The sequence below is a fragment of the Octopus sinensis genome, linkage group LG9 (assembly GCF_006345805.1).
Source record: "Octopus sinensis linkage group LG9, ASM634580v1, whole genome shotgun sequence".
NCBI classification, from domain to species: Eukaryota; Metazoa; Mollusca; class Cephalopoda; order Octopoda; family Octopodidae; genus Octopus; species Octopus sinensis.
This window is the reverse complement of record NC_043005.1, coordinates 37,452,877-37,470,323: the sequence shown is the minus strand read 5'-3', so window position 1 is coordinate 37,470,323 and position 17,447 is coordinate 37,452,877. Positions and strand designations below refer to the sequence as shown.

At 30.4% G+C, this 17,447-nt stretch overlaps 1 protein-coding gene across 8 annotated transcripts in view; it reads right to left on the bottom strand.

The window, feature by feature from the left end:
• LOC115215824 (protein lev-9-like) overlaps nt 1–17,447 on the bottom strand; it is a 1,149,105-nt gene that overhangs the window by 808,755 nt on the left and 322,903 nt on the right. For all 8 annotated transcript variants that reach the window (XM_036505906.1, XM_036505907.1, XM_036505908.1 and 5 more), the window contains exon 3: nt 8,902–8,913. In XM_036505906.1, the coding sequence (XP_036361799.1) occupies nt 8,902–8,913 (12 nt within the window). The remainder of the gene's footprint in view (nt 1–8,901; nt 8,914–17,447) is intronic.

The window sequence follows — 17,447 nt, the reverse complement described above, 5'->3', positions numbered from 1 at the left end:
TGTGAATATATATATATATATATATACACACACCTATATATTATATATATACACATATATATACATATACACACACAAGCATATATACACAGGTGTATATATATATATATATATACACAAATGTATATATACATATATATATGTATATATATATACATATGTATATATATATATGTATATATTGATATGTATGTATATATATATATATATTATATATATATATATATTATATATATATACACACACGTGTTTATATATAAATGTATATATATGTATATGCACAGATATATATCTGTATGTATATATTTATACATATGTATATATATGTAGATATATTTATATATGTATATATATGTATATATATACATACACACACATATATTACATATGGATGTATATATAAATATATATATATACATATATGTATATTAATATGCATATATAAATATATACATTTATATATATATTGTTCAATAATGATAATAACAAGAACATCAGCAAGAAGAAGAAGAAGAAGAAGAAGAAGAAGAAGAAGAGTGAAGATGGTGGGAGAACAGTTATATGAAATCATTAGACATTATTTTTGGCACATATAAAATACCATTTATGCCTCTAATTTATAATTGGCAATTATATACCATTTGGGCAAGGGTAAAAGGAATGGCTTTCTTATATTCTTACTTATTTTACTCATATTTTACAAGATTTTCCTAGCTCTAAATTTACATTGAATTTTTTCCTCTGAAGTTATTTTTACTAAATATACATTTTATAGTTGTAGCTGAATGTTAACATTTGAAAGGTTAAAGATAATGATGCTGATGGCAATATGGATGATTTATAATTAGTTTAAAGCCATTGGCTAGTAGAGTAGAGAAATTTGCTCAAGGACAGATGTCAATTGCAGATTATTTATACACACTAACAACCAGAACATGTCAAAAATCTAACATCTTACCTGTTCAGCAGTTTCAGAAATTATGATGATGATGATAATAAGGATAAGTGAAAACATGAAACAACAATAATAATAATAAAAATTGCTTCAGATTTTGGTACATGGCTAGCAATATTAGAGATAATACTCTAGTTAAATCTGTCAATCTCTGTACTTGACAGGTACTCGATTTTATAAACCCTAGAAGATGAAGGAAAAGGGAAATCTAGGGGAAAGGAATTAGAGAAGAGGAAGCTCATTTACAGCTATTGTGCAATGTCAAGATTAGGAGCCACACTCACATTCTCATATACAAAGGGCTTCTTTCAGTTTCCTCAACTAAATTCATTCATAAGGCTTTGGTTAGTTCGAGGCTATAGTAGAAGACACCCGAGGTAATACACAGTAGAACTGAACCTGAGATCATGTGGTTGGGAAGCAAAATAAACTTCTTAACCACACAGCCATGACTGTATCCAAGCCATGTTTGTGTCTATTGTAGTCTATATAATACTCAGAACTAGACAATAAAAAAAAATTAGTTTTTTTTACCAATGTGTGACATAGATGCAGACAGAAAACTGGGGCCGTTAAGGGTGAACATGGAAACAACAGATTGAGTCGAAATGCTAAAGAAATGATATTTCCTGAACCCTTTAGTTTTCACATTAATCTGTGAGATGTAATTCTACATTTGCTCACATTATTTTGAATTATTCAGGTTCAAGAGGAGTGTCCACAATATTTGCTTGTAACTTTGTTAATATTTTACATATAGATTTGAAATTTTGTCAGTGGGAGCTTATATACCAATGGTTTATAGTTATGTAATTGTAGTTGATCTTTCTGATTAAATTTGACTTTTATGGGAAAGTAAATTTAATTAACAGGTGTAAAAACAATAACATTATGGATAAGCACTAAAATTGAGATTCTTAATGCATCTTACCTGATTTATTTATTACTAAAATTATCCCAGATGTTAACTGCCAGCAATTTTGCCACTTTTCAAAATGAGGTACATTAACTTGAATTAAGTATAATTAAGTATAATTGGCACACAATTTCATTCTTTCTCTATATTTCATTCAAACATTTTCATTGAAAATAAAGTACAAAACTCTTTTACTAGTCAATATACCATTGGCTATGTACTTTTATACAATTTAAGGAATACATTTACATAACAGAATGCATGAAAAAAAAAAGTTCATTAACAGGTGAGACAAAGGTGAAAATTAATATGTATTACTCACTTTCACATATTATTTGTAATAAAATGAAAGGAATATATGATACTATTACAATTAAAAAAACAAAGTATAGTTATGCCATATTTCTATCATGACACTGTCCAAAGCACCCTTTGCACAAGGGCACTTTGCAAAATGAACGCATATGTGAGGTCTTGACCTGATATCCTTTTGCAGTTTTTCTTTTTTGCAGTGAACACAGTCTGCAAACTTTTTTCCTTCCATTTATTTTCCACTTTATGAAAGTCAATATTTTCTCTGTTGACATCCACCTCAGTTAATTTTGCTTTTTTCAACAGCTTTGTGCTTTCCGGAAGGAAAGCCCTCACATAACTGAGACTTGATGTCAACACGAAATTTCAAATGGTCATAGGCAGAGGTGCCTTGTGGATTTTTACATAAAAAATATATGAATTAACTACAGTTAGGCATAATGCTGGAGATATATGGATTACCATACCTTATATCAGGACTGAAATAGTTCCACAATTGAGGAAGCTGTTTGATATCAAACATAATGTTTATAGTAAAAAAAGCTTGCGTTTCCACAGAATTAGTTGGCTGCCATAGTGGATTGGGTCTTCCATGAATAAATTATGCATTGACCATATTTATTTGTTTCCTCTACAACAGTTTCAAAAAACTTTTCAGTAAAAATAAAAATAAAAAGTCCAATAGCTGAGCATGGGGAGGTAGACTATGCTGTGGACTAGTCTTTTCTGTGAAATCGGGAATTGTATGTGGTTGAGGTAGTAATCTTCAACCATGGTGCCATAATGTTTTCAATATCATTTTCATCACTTTCATTATCAAAATCTTCCTTGTCATGTGAAGATTCATAAATATCAATATCAGATTCATCTGAAGACAAATCACTGTTGTTTTTGTTTATATTTTACACATTATCAAGAATAAATCCTTCGAAGTCCAAATTGCAACTTGCTGATGCCATATCATCAAAAACTAGAATGTACACTTCTCTTCAAACATTGAAAAAGCCAAAATGTCTCAAGAATTTCACAGTATTTATACTTGAATAACAGAGGGAAAGGATTTATCTCACATGATCTCAAAGCTACAATAATTCAATAACGAGATTTGTTTATTTCTTTAATGATTTCATAGAGGACTCAGTACAGCCAAATTTGACCAGTTCAAACAAATGAAGGGAAATTATTTTTGGCCAGCCTGAACACTAAAGGGTAAAACAAGAATAGAGTCTATAGTGTATCCATTATGGATTTCTGCTTACATTTGATATCCACAGTAACCAAGTTGAAGTAATAATTTGGTTCATGTATGGCTTTTTTTAGTATTGTGAAGCATTGCAAAAGAAGCATTGCAAAAGAAAGGAACATCTTTGGAAGCTACTTGAGATGTTTTTGTGACAAAGTAAAAGATATTTGTGGAATACAAGTTGGCCATCAGGAGCCATTATCATATCATCTAGTCCCAGTGAAGATGGATTATATGTGAATGCAAAACTAATATCTGCAAATAATGTATGCACTTAAAATACCTTTAGATTAAAATACAAGTGTATATAACATTTATAGTGTGTATACAGACAAGGAATAGCACTTGAAAAATACTACAGCTAGCATGGTTTCCCACTTGTACACTCATGATAAATGTTACACATGTCCAGTATAAATATATGTAATCCCAAATTATGACCAAATACAGTGGGTACTTATCAACACTTAGAGTGGTGATAACCAAATCGTAGACAGGCAGTGGAATATGACTGTGGGGAATTTAGATGGTGCCTAACTAGCAGAGACATTTGAGAGTAAGACAGAATACCTCACAGTGTTTTTTCTGATTCTCTACAATCTGAATTCAATCCCGTTGATACCCACTTATCTTACATTCTTATGAGATAATAAAAAAGAAGTAATCCAAGGTAGTGGATTGGTAAAGTTGTTAGATGGTAGATGTAGCAGTATGTGTTCCAGCACTTGGCATTCCTATAATGACACTGGCACCAAACTGTATCAACCCAAGTCAGCACCTTTGCTTTGGACAATGTGAATGGTAGAGAGGGAAAGATGTTTATGTATAGCCAAATTCCTGCCGTCCACAGGAAACACCTTACATATGCATGTACATCCTGACTGAAGGAGGCCCTTAGAAAGGAGAACATCTATGACGATGGAACTAACGTGTTGAGAAATGGGTTGACAATAAATCATCAAGATACAGAAGGCAAGATATGAACACAGGTGTCATGTATCTACTATCATAAGAAATATTTAGGGAAACTGGAGCAAAGAAAGAGAAACAAAAGTTTCATGTGCTTTACATTTCTATACATTTCATGATAGTATTTCTGGGTACAACAAAGAGGGCCATATCAACAAATGAGAAGTACCACAAGGCACATTAAATCATATACTGGAGACAGAGCAATATAGTATAGCAAAAGAAGAAAAAGAAAAAATAATAAAAAGTGAAATACTTGTAGAGGTGGAATATAGTTATCTGAATTAACAAAACATATTACTGGTACTTACTTTCTTTATCATCAGGGTTTAACTGTTTAGCATTCAGATTACTTTGTTAAATGCAATGCTTATTCATTCACATTGTTTGAAATTTATCATTCATTGTCTTCTAGCTTTAATATTTTGGTGTTGTGATTGAATATTTTTAGAATGATATTGTAGGGTACACGTAAGAGACCAGATCTGCCTGGTCTAAATGCAAAACTGGTAAATATTTGGGCTGGAAATGGCCAGTTTAAATGCTAAAAGGTTAAAGCTGGTTGGGTGAATGGTAAAACCACATCAGCTGAATTTGGTATGTTAATTAAATAAGCTTCAATAAATTACCATAAGTTATTATGGGCAATAAATATTAATGGTACGTACTCATTATTATGATAGTATTAATAATGATATTAACTCATTATTATAGCCATATCAAAGGAGAAGGAAATTAGTAGCAACAAACATGAAAATATTGAGAAACATTTTAAGCATGACTATAAATGATATATATATGTATTCTTTTATTCTTTTGCTTGTTTCTGTCATATGACTGCAGCTATGCTACAGCAATGCTTTTATTCAAACAAATCAACCTGAGGACTTACTCTTTGTAAGCCTGATACTTATTCTATCAAAGACGCACACACATATATGTCTTATATATATATATATATATATATATATATCTCACAGACTTCTTTCAGCTTCCATCTACCAAATCCACTCACATGGCTTTCGTTGGCCTGAGGCTACAGCAGATGACACTTGCCCAAGGTGCCCTGCAGTGGGTGGGACTGAACCCAGAACCATGTGGTTAGGAAGCGAGCTTCTTACCACACGGTCACTCCTGCATTAATTTACATTAATTCTAATAACACTTGCATTGAAATCCATGATGAGAAACTGTAATCCACTGTCAAATACAATAACTTCCAGTGTACTATCCTAAAGAATAAAGGAAATTATGAAATATAGCACACACTAAAAGTGGGAGACATTAACGGATCTGAGGTGAAAAGAAGTTATTAAATTTTTGTTATAAAAGATTTGTAGCACAAAAGGTTCAGATTGACAGAGAAAAGGAAATGGAAAAGTGTGACTTGTCTGGTTTTTTCCAAGAATATTAGCAAAGTAATTAACTTATATATAAATAAAGTCTTAGAATTATAGAAGAGAGAAATAACTTATGATATATTGTAATTTTTGCCAAGAATATTAACAAAGTAACTAATACAAGGTCATGAATTCCATTCACTGAGAAAATGGTGCCATTCAAATAGTATTTGTAAGAAAAGTAATGATATGTATCCAGGCAAAAAATATCAATTAGAACAATTCTTTATTTTGGCACGAAGTCTTAGACAAGTAGAGCTAAATATTAGAACCTAGTGCAGCAGCTACAGTGGAATATATAATCATAACTGGGAAGATGTTAATTATATGGGTGTGTGTGTGCATGTTTGAGTGCGTGCATGTGTGAGCATGTGTGCATGTGTGAGTATGGGAGGTGCATATGTGTTTGTGTGCTTGTACAGGTAACTATTTAATTAAAATTCATGCTATAATTTCAAGTAGGTACTAAAATGGATACTAATGATCGCTGATGAATATGAAGCAGAAGCAAGACATTCCACTTCACATTTGCAGAAAGGTTGCAAGTATTCACTGAAATGCATTTTTGAAACTATCATAATCAATTTAATTATATAACTGTCCCTTTCCTACATATGCACACTCACAACCCCTCATAATAACATAATAAAAAAAACCAAATTCACAGAAGTGCATATCAAGAGATTATAATGTAATAAATTTTAGAATATTGTAGAGTGCTTTGATTCCCTCTCAGTGCCATTATCATAACCATTTTTATATTATTACTCCTTATCCATATCAATCTTCACAATATATTTATTTTCATAATTCCTTTATTTTTTTAAAATTTAAATGTTTGTCGTGAGTAAACCTAAAATCAAGAATTACAAAGACAAAGGTTGAAAATTTTCGCACAAGTCCAGTAATTTTAAGAGAGAAGGCAAATTGATCACACCAATCCTCAGTGTTCAAATGGTACTTATTTCAATGACACCAAAGAGATGAAAGGCAAACCTGACATTGGTAAAGTTTGAAGTCAGAACATAGAGAGCTGGAAGAAATGCTTCTAACCATTTTGTCAGTCTCACTAACCATTGAACCAGCTTGCCACCTTAAGAGTTACAATAATGATATAGCATGAACTCATATGGTGATATTGTTAAATTTCGGAAGAGTTGTCCTTTCCAATAATAATAGTATGATTTAATTGTGATTTCTGCTTCATTCTCTGCTACTAGAATTGAAATCTTTTATCACAATGTTGTTACCTGTTCAATGGTTCTGTTCAACTCTTCATTAATATTTACACAGCTAAACAAAGGAGATCAGCCAACAACTCACATGATTGTTATGACACACTTTGATACTTATAATCAAATAATGTGTTGAACATTGACAACGATGATTTTTTTCAAATCATACCAAAGTTGATATAATATATTTCAGTAAAACTCATAACTTAAAATGAAATAAATTGTCATGTGTGTGTGTCTGAGTGTATTTGTATCATTTAACAAATTTCCTTCTTTACGAATATAAGAATAAAAGAAGGTATCTATATATATATGTATAGAAAGACAGAAAGACAGAATAGGTAGATAGACAAAAGAGGTAGACCTCAATATCATTGGAAATAGAAGAGTATATCTATTTATCTATTGAATGATACAGTTACAAAGACTCCCATACATAACGTTTTCTGTGCAAAAGATATGCTGAAAAAGTGTTTATATATATGTGTGTATAGATGTATATAATATATATTTCGGACACACACACACACACACACACACACACACACATATATATATATATATACATTACCTTCACCCATTTAGTACACTAGGTAATGTAATTGCAATGCAATAAAAAACACTTGTGTATTAACAGTTGGGTATTCTACCAGCAGTATATTGGATAGATATTATCCCTTAGTGGGTTGGATTCACAACCTCTAACTTTCTTGGAGTTTTATACATACATATATATATATATATATATATATATATATATGACGCTAAACGATGATGATGATATATATATTTGTAAACAATAAAACACAAAAGCTATTGACATTTCAAAGGAACTATAAAAGTGTAATTTTAGTTTGTTATAAACTGAATGATGGCTGCAGAATAACTGATGACAGTTTCATTGCTTTGTTTCTCTCTATCTGTATTTACTTGTAGAATTTTTTTTCTGTTTCATAAGATGTTTAATTTTGTTAAATTTATTTTCGTTGCATCATGTCATGTTGATAATTTCTAATAAGAATGAAATGGTGCAATACATGATTATCCACCACTAGAAATTTTAAGATATTTGTAAAGAGTAAAGTAAAAGGAGTCGATTATGTATATTCTGAGCATCTTCTTTCTTTGTCTTTGATTTAAAATTAAAATTAATACTCATACCAGGACTTAATTAGAAATTATTATCTCCCTCACAATAACTGGTCTCCAAGGCACACCATGAGTTTCTATGCTATATAAATGAAACATAAGTTGAAAGCACCAAGCAACAATTCAGGATAGAAAATACATTTTTGGTTTTAAGTATATCTTTGGGTGAAAAAAGCAAGGTGACAAAGACAAAAGTTTGTGATGTAGTAATAAGTAGTCCTACAGAGCTTGAGACAGTCAGGGATTTCATTTGAGAATGTATAGAATCACAGCAACAATAATATTAATAAAAAAAATAAGAGAGGTAAAAGCATTCTGCATAACATTCATGCATTAATGTAAACATTATTATAACTAAACATGCTACCTTAATCATAAATTCTAGAAGAAAAACTGATTTATTTTTAAATTATAGAATTTTTTAGAGAGTAAAAAGAAAGAAAAAAGCACACATATTTAAAAAAAAAAAAAAGTTGATAAAGTCTGGAGTATTAATGAGACTATCTGTTGTTGTAGTTGTAATAAATATTTCTTTATTAACTCTAAGTGTGATCTTTTGAAAGTTTGTGATGAGTGTCATTTTAAGCATTAACAAAGCAATGCAAATGATTATGCAGTGTGTTAAGAACTAATGAAAAAAGAAATGTTGATAAAGATAGAAAAGGTGCAGGATGGTTGTGTAGATGATGAGTTAGTAAAAGCTAGTAGAATTGCATACTTACGGCTTTTAGAGTCTGCAAATTAAGGGAAGTTTCACAGAATTATAAGTAACTTCAAACAAACAAGCCAACAAATAACAAAAGTTAAAAGTGGAGAAAACACAAAAAACAAAAAAACATCATCAAACAACTTAAATTTGGAACTATAAAATTCAAAAATTAGTTTGAATGTCTCATGGCAAAATTTTGTATATAAACTCAAATATTTTTATCTTATCTTATGGTTTTGGAGACTTTACATATTCTGAAAAATTTCTTACATTTAGCAAATATATATATATATATTTAGTTTTAAATTTTCAAATTCTAAATAATTGTTTATATTTTATGAAATTTTACACAAATTTAATATTTCATAGAATTTATACTTAAAAAATTTCATGTTTTGACATAAATCTCAGACTAAATAAAATTTCTAACATTTCCTATGTTCCAAGCAATGTAACTAGTAGATTAGATCAAACATTTAACTTTTCTGTTTCTTGAGGATTGTTTTTACAATTATGTTATCAAATAAAGATTAATTAGTTACTTTGTGAGTGTTAGAGAAATCGTTGTTGTAAAGATGTATATTTATTTCTGAAGGTTAGTGATAAGTTCGTTTTTTTTTCTAAGAATGAAAATGTGACTGTAAACTCAACTCAGTAAAATCATAATACCTTATCACTACACTTGCAAGTAATATTCCAAGAATTTCATATAATTTCTTGAAAATTTACATAAAATTTCAAATACTTATGGGAAATGTCTATTGATCTGTGAACTTCATAATGCACTTATTGAAAAGGGATCAAAGTTTGTACATAAGAGTTTCTATATAAGATAGAAAACCTAGTTTAAATGATACAGTATTAATCAAAAGATCCTCTGCTGAAGCATAGAAAATGTCACCATAATGTAATGTGGCAGAGAAATACTTGACCAACTGATCTTTTCTAAACAGTAATATATATAAATATATACACATTTTATCAAAGAATGTACATACAAGCAAGAATAAGAAAATGTGACAGTCTAGCAAGAAATGAACCGATACCTCTTAGTTATATCTAAGCAGACTACCAATTGTTCTCAGTGATTTATAGTAACTGTTCTGAACTTATAAGTCAATATGTATAACACTAAAAAACATTGCATTTTACCATGAGTAAAACATCTTGCAGGTGACATATGCTACCTAGATAAATTGACTTTATATTTGATTTCAGTATAAATACATCAGATTAGAAACTAATCTGCTTGTAATTCCCTGAGATAATTAGAAATATTTTACAATTTATTAAGCAAGGATTTAGAAAGTAGAGTTTAAATAAGAAAATATGAGGTGGTAATAACAGTCAAACTAAGCTTTCACAATATTCTATTGTTTTATATTTATGTTTATATAGAGTCTTATTTTATATATTCATTGAAACAATGTTGGTTCAATAAAGGATATATTAGTTAGTATATAGGTTTAATATATGAGAATTTCCAAACAAAACACACTGAAAAGTAATTTTTCTGAAAATCACACTCTCTCCCACACTTGGAGTAATTTTTTTTCAACATAAAAGCAAACCAAAGAAACAGCATAACAAAGCAAAGATGTTTGTAGTAGGTGTGGAGGGGCTTTTGTCATGATATAAATATTTGTGAACTCCCACTTATCAGGCTTTTATCTTCTTTTCTTCCTGCACAAACACACACAAAAATTGAAATACACACTCTCTATTGAAATAGCTTGCTGATTCAGATACACATAATAATAAAAATATGCATGAATGTGTATAAGTAATTTTGATTCACCATCTGTAACTCCTCTCGGGATTAGATAATCCTCTAATACAGTGTTTATCCATGTAGCTTCAGCATGCACCATCTCACCTGGAAAACTAATTTAATGATTGTGCTAACATAAGCCTCCATTCATGCATACCTTCAACTACCAGCTCATAGCACTCACTGTACATAATCCATCTTTAAAACATAGACTAACATGAACCAGCACTTACATCTGATGGACAACCTAACCAATGCTTCTGGGATTCATTTATTTTAGCATTTAATTTTTAATCATCTTTTTTTCCTCACAACAATTTGAAGAAAGTCTCTTAACCTCATGTATTTAAAAAATTCGAATCTGAAGCCTATTTTTATTATTTGTCTTCACTCTGCACCCCTATATATTAAATTTTGCACTTTAAACTTGATAGCTGCACCTCCACTACTCATTAAAAAACCTCTTTCTTTGTACCACTAATATTGCAACTCTCTCTCTATCAGTTGTAAATACTACATGTAACATTTATTTTACGAACATATTCTTAAAGATCTCTTTATTCCCATGCACTCTTGTATTCTATAAATCTCAAATGCTTCTAACATTTTATCGATGTTATACACCATTTCCTCCTTATCTACGACTGTCATCTCCCCTTGTCTATCATGCCTTCTCTCTGCTTTAGGCAATGGACAAATATCATTTTCTTCTAAAACAACACTTAAAAATAGGCTCCTTGAGAAAATTAAAACAATAACATACACAGTACAGCAAAATCAGAGACATAAACATGATTTTACTGCATAAAAATCTATTATTTTAACCAAAAGAAACTACATTTCTTCCTCAATAGCTATGATAAAGCTATTAGGTACAATCAGATATAGCAAATTAGTGATGCTGGAAGGTAGGACATAGATATGGAGGAGGGTACTAAAATTTATTTAGAACATGGTTAGTACAGCAAAAAAAAAAACACCATTCAAAACACAGTACCAAAACTGAATCATTGATTCTCTTTGATGAAATCCTAATTTGCATAATTCTCTAACTAAAATCATAAATCTTAATTTCACCCAATCAGGCATGCAAAAACAATAACATAAATAATAATTGAAATGAGTGTGTGTGTGTATGTGTGTGTATGTACTCATGTGTGTGCATGCATGTATGTGTGCAAGCAAGCACACAAACATACAGTTGGAAGATGACATCATAGTTTCAAACAAGATCACCGTCCTAATTCAGTACAAATCAGTTAAAATGATCCCCTGTGCAAAAATTTGACTTGAAGAAATCACAGTATGCATTGTAGTCATTGAACAGTTCAGCAAGTAAGTACACAATCTAGTTGATATCAGCTACAAGTAATGTCACAATTTACACTACAAGACATACTAGAGTAGCAACTTTGAGAATCAGAAATCATAGAAACTATTTATCAGGAAAGTTGCCAACAAGTCACCCATGTAACAACGGATGTCAGCAGACCTACCCATATTCAATCTTCCCTACTGTCTAGTCATCCTTTTCTTTCTGTCTCTCTTCTATTACTTCCTCCTCATTTAATTTATTTGCTTATTTCAACTGCTGAATCAACTTTGCTTGTATAAGATTTTTGTTCATGTAGAAATCCACGAAATTCTTGCATTCCACACACTTTGCTGTAATCCAGACTGAATCATGGTCCCAGTTGACAAAATAGAAGGAGTGTTACCTTGAAGGATGGTGTGGGATGAAACAGCTACTCTGGCTCAAGGAGTTTGCACTTGTGGATAGCCATCTCCATCTCGATAGTGATGGGTAGGCATATGATAAAAGAGTGACTGATACATTGACAAAATGAAATGGAGTTAGATTTAGTTTAAGAATCGAAATGTGCCCATTGCAGAGTTTATAACTTCAATACCAGCGCTGCCTGCATAAATATGTATATATATATATATATATATGTGTGTGTGTGTGTGTGTGTGTATGTATATGTGTACATATATGTATAAACACTGCCAGATCAGACTAGAGCCTGGTGCAGCCTCCTGGCTTCCCAGACACTGGTCAAACTGTCCAACCCATGCTAGCATGGAAAACAGACATTAAACGATGATAATGATGATGATGATATATCTATATATATATACATATATATATATATATAAATATGTATTTATATTTACATATATATACATATATGTATATACATATATATATATTTATACATATATCTACATATATGTATATACATACATATATACATATACATATATACCTATATATTTATATGTATATACATACATATATATATATATATATTTATACATATATATATGTATGTGTATATACATATATACATATATATGTATGTGTATGTATATAGATATGTACATATAACTCTTAGTACTCCTGTCTTTGTATCAGTTGCTTTGAAACCAATTACTTCAAATATTGGCAGACTAACCTAAATATAAAGATATTTTTTTTAGTTTCAATATTTTCTTTTCTTTCTTTTTATTTAGTATTATTATATTTTTTCATGAATTCCTGGATTTCTTTAAGTACTTTGTAAATTATTTAGGTACACAAACGGCTTTATAGATTTCTGTAGATTTAACAAATTCCTGAATTAAATCTTTGATATTAAGCTATTTTCCTTTTATTCATATTGCAGTTTAATCATGTGTGTGTAATATATATATATATATATATATATATATATATATACATGTGTGTATGTTCATACAAAGTACAATATATATATATATACATATGTATATATATATTTATGTGTGTAAGCATATGTATATATATTTATGTGTGTGTGAGAGAGAGAGAGAGTGAGAGAGAGAGAGAGGAGAGAGAGAGAGAGAGAGAGAGAGAGAGAGAAATAGTAAACATAGAAAATACACAAAATATTCTTGTTTTCTTTTCAATGCTGGATACGATGGAAATTGGTACTAATACAAAATTTTATTCATGTTTTAATTGATTGCAAGTGGTATATATAATACCACTTGCATTTCATGAATATACATATATATATATATAAGCATATTTTCTTGAAATATTCTCTACTGAGACTATCTTTGTATTTCATCTTTGAAATACAAAATCTCACCAAGACTATCTTTGTATTTCATCAATGTGAATGAAACCTAATAAAATAAATGTCTGTAATGTATGAAATATTTATCAATCAACTATGCATCTTCACATTTAAAGAGCTTTGAAAAAAGAAATATCATAATTTTATAATTAATATCATAACAACTGATACACATTCTGCAATTCTATATTGGTTACATTTTTATAATCTAGTTAATACAATTATTATAAATTATACAATAACGCATCTATCCATTCTTAATATATTTTGGTTGATTTGAACATGAATTTGCTGATCACTGTTGTATTTTATTATTGGAGAACACCTCTGTTAAAATTTTATATATTCATAGCACACATGATACATTGATGTAAGGAGACACTGAGACATCCTAGTATTTTGATTTAACTGTGTGTCTCTTCAGTAAAGGCTAGTCTAGGTCAATGAACTAGTGAGCAGAACTGGTTTTTGTTTAAAGAAATTGGCAAACAAACTATTTGCTGATGCATGCTGATGACTACCAAACAGTTCATAATTCATGAGATGTATGCAGAAGAGTAAAAATCAAAACAATGACATAACTGGTACTCCATCGATTATGATGTGAGAGTTCCAGTTGATCCAATCAATGGAAGAGCTAGCTCATGAAGTTAATGTGCAAGTGGCTGAGCACTCCACAGACAGATGTATCTTCCAGATTGTTCTCGGGGAGATTCAGCATGACACAGGGTGACAAGGCTGATCTTTTAAAATACAAGTACTCCTCATTTTTGCCAGCTGTGTGAACTGGAAAAATACAAAATAAAGTGCCTTGCTCAAGGACACAACATGTCACTAGGAATTGAACTCATGACCTTACGATCATGAGGTGAATGCCCTAACCACTAAGCCATGTGCCTTCACTCATTCTCGATACATTCATTCTTAATACATTTTGGCATATTCAAACATTTTGACCTGCTTACTGTTGTATTACATCATCTGAGAACACCTCCTCTAAATGAATGTTAATAACACATGTGATTTATTGATATAAGGGGACTTTAAGGCACCTCAGTGTTTCAAATTTTTGAGTGTGTCTTAAGTAAAATCTATAAGAATGGGTTCTTGTTAATAGAAATCAGAAAGCAATTTTTTTTGTTGATGCATGTTAGCGTCTGTATGTGATGTGTATGTATGTGTGTGTGAACCTAAGCAGTAATTCTTAATATTTTCTGGATGAATTGAGCATGAATATGCCAATCGTTGTAGTTTATTGTGATTGGAAAATACCTCCTCTCTTGAGACTATATGTGTTAATAACATCTGTGATTCATTGATGTAATAGGATTTTGAGACACCGTGGTGTTTCAGTCTTTTTGTGTATGTCTACAGTAAAAACCATCTTGGATCAATGAATATAAACAAGAGTACTGGCTTTTATTTATAGAAATCACGAAGTAAATTTTTTGCTGAAGCGTACTGATGTCCACCAAACTGATAATAATTCATGACTTGCACACAGAAGAGCAAGAATCAAAATAGTAACCTATCTATTCATTCTTAATACACTCTAACAAATACTTATTATTACAAATGTGTTATGTTTTTATTACTACTACTGTAACAATTGATTTAGATTCTACTACTTTATATTACTTAGCTATATTTTTCTTAATTTAGTTATCAAACCTATTATTACTGTGAATTTATAAAGCAGTGAGCTGGCAGAATCATTAGAACATTGGAAAAAATCTGTTGCGGTCTTTCACATTATGTTCAAATCCCACTGAAATAAGCTTTGCCTTTCATACTTTTGAGAATGATGTACTTATCATTGCCTGTCAAATAAAGGGATTGATGGCTCTCCACAAAATTGCTGACCTTGTGCCTAAATTAAGCATCATCATTATTAATAGCATTATAAAGGCAGAATTATTACCACATCACAGAAAATGCTCAGTGACATTTCTTCTGCCTTTATATTCGGAGTTCAAATGTTGTCAAGGTTGACTTTGCTTTTTCATCCTTTCAAGGTCAATAAGTACCAGTTAAGCACTGGGGTTGATGTCATTGACTTTCCTCCGATCCGAAATTGCTGGATTTGTGTCAAAATTACTACTACTACTACTACTACTACTACTACTACTACTACTACTACTACTACTACTACTACTACTACCACCACCACCACTACCACTACTACCACTACTACTACTACCACTACTACTACTACTACTACTACTACTACTACTACTACTACTACTACTACTACTACCACTACTACTAGGTGGCATGCTGACACAATCATCAGCATGCTGGACAAAATGCTTAATGGCATCTATTTTTATAGTCAGAGTTCAAATTCTGTCCAGGTTGACTTTACCTTACATCCTTTCAGAGTTGATGAAATAAGTACCAGTTAAGCTCTAGGATTGATGTAATTGATGTTAGTTTTTTTTGTATACAGCAAAATGGATTATTATTATTATTATTATTATTATTATTATTATTATTATCATTATTATTATTATTATTATTATTATTATTATTATATTATTATTATTACTAATCATTAATATTATTTTTGTAACTACAATTAAAAAATATGACTAAGTAATAAAGTTATAACTACTATAATAAGTGATACAAGTTCTACAACTCTATTACTTCATTATATTTTTCTCATATAGTTACTATAATTATAAACAGCAAATAATTAGGTTAATGATAATAACTAGTTTAATATTAAATGTCATTAAACTAAAAACCAGCCAGATTTATTTTCATTCATCCTCAATGTGAAAGTACTAAAATAATCACCAGTTATATACGAAGTATTCATCACATATATTTTTCCAAGGAATGAATGATTTAAATGTATTATAATAGGAAAGTACAATAGGGTACAGCCAGGTATTAGTTGGTGGTATAGACTATGCTTTCAATAATAGTTTTAGGTGCTTATTTAAATGCGAACAGACAGTCACCTTCTGAGCCCTGGCACATCTGATTCAGCGGAATAACTAAGCTCTGATGGCTTGAGAGAAAGAAAGCTGCACAGCTGAGGAGATTGGGGGTAATGTGGAATGAAGCACACTACACATTGCCTGGTTCAGGAATTAAATCCTTGTTTTTATGAGCATAAGACCAACACCTCTAACCACAAGACCAGGCACCTACATTATCACCAATACTTGTTTTTATTTTTTCATTTGCTAATTGAACAGACATAGCTTATTTCTAACAATCTTGGAATAAAACATGACCAACACAACTTATTATTTCCAATAAAACTGAGGCTTCATCTCAATGATAGAAATCTAGAGGAGAAAATCAGACAAGATACATGCTTGTTAAGTATCTAAACTCATTACTTAGGTTGTTAGTACAAAACCCACTGAAGTTGCCTTTCATCTCTCAAACATTAATACTACTCTCCTACTTTTATTACCACGAAGTATCCAGTGGCTAAGAAAGATATCATTATTATTATTGCTACTCTATTATACCCTTTCTTGATGTTGTAATAGTATTCCAGAGAATGCTGCCATTGGGAAAAACAGCAACAAAATAACTAAAATCCCAATTGCATTTGAAATATTTTTATTTAGATTTTACCTTAGATCTCTAATACCGCTCTGAATATTCTGGCTGGTCTTCAAAGCAGTTTTTCTAAGATATTATGTCCTAGTTTTGGTCCCTTCC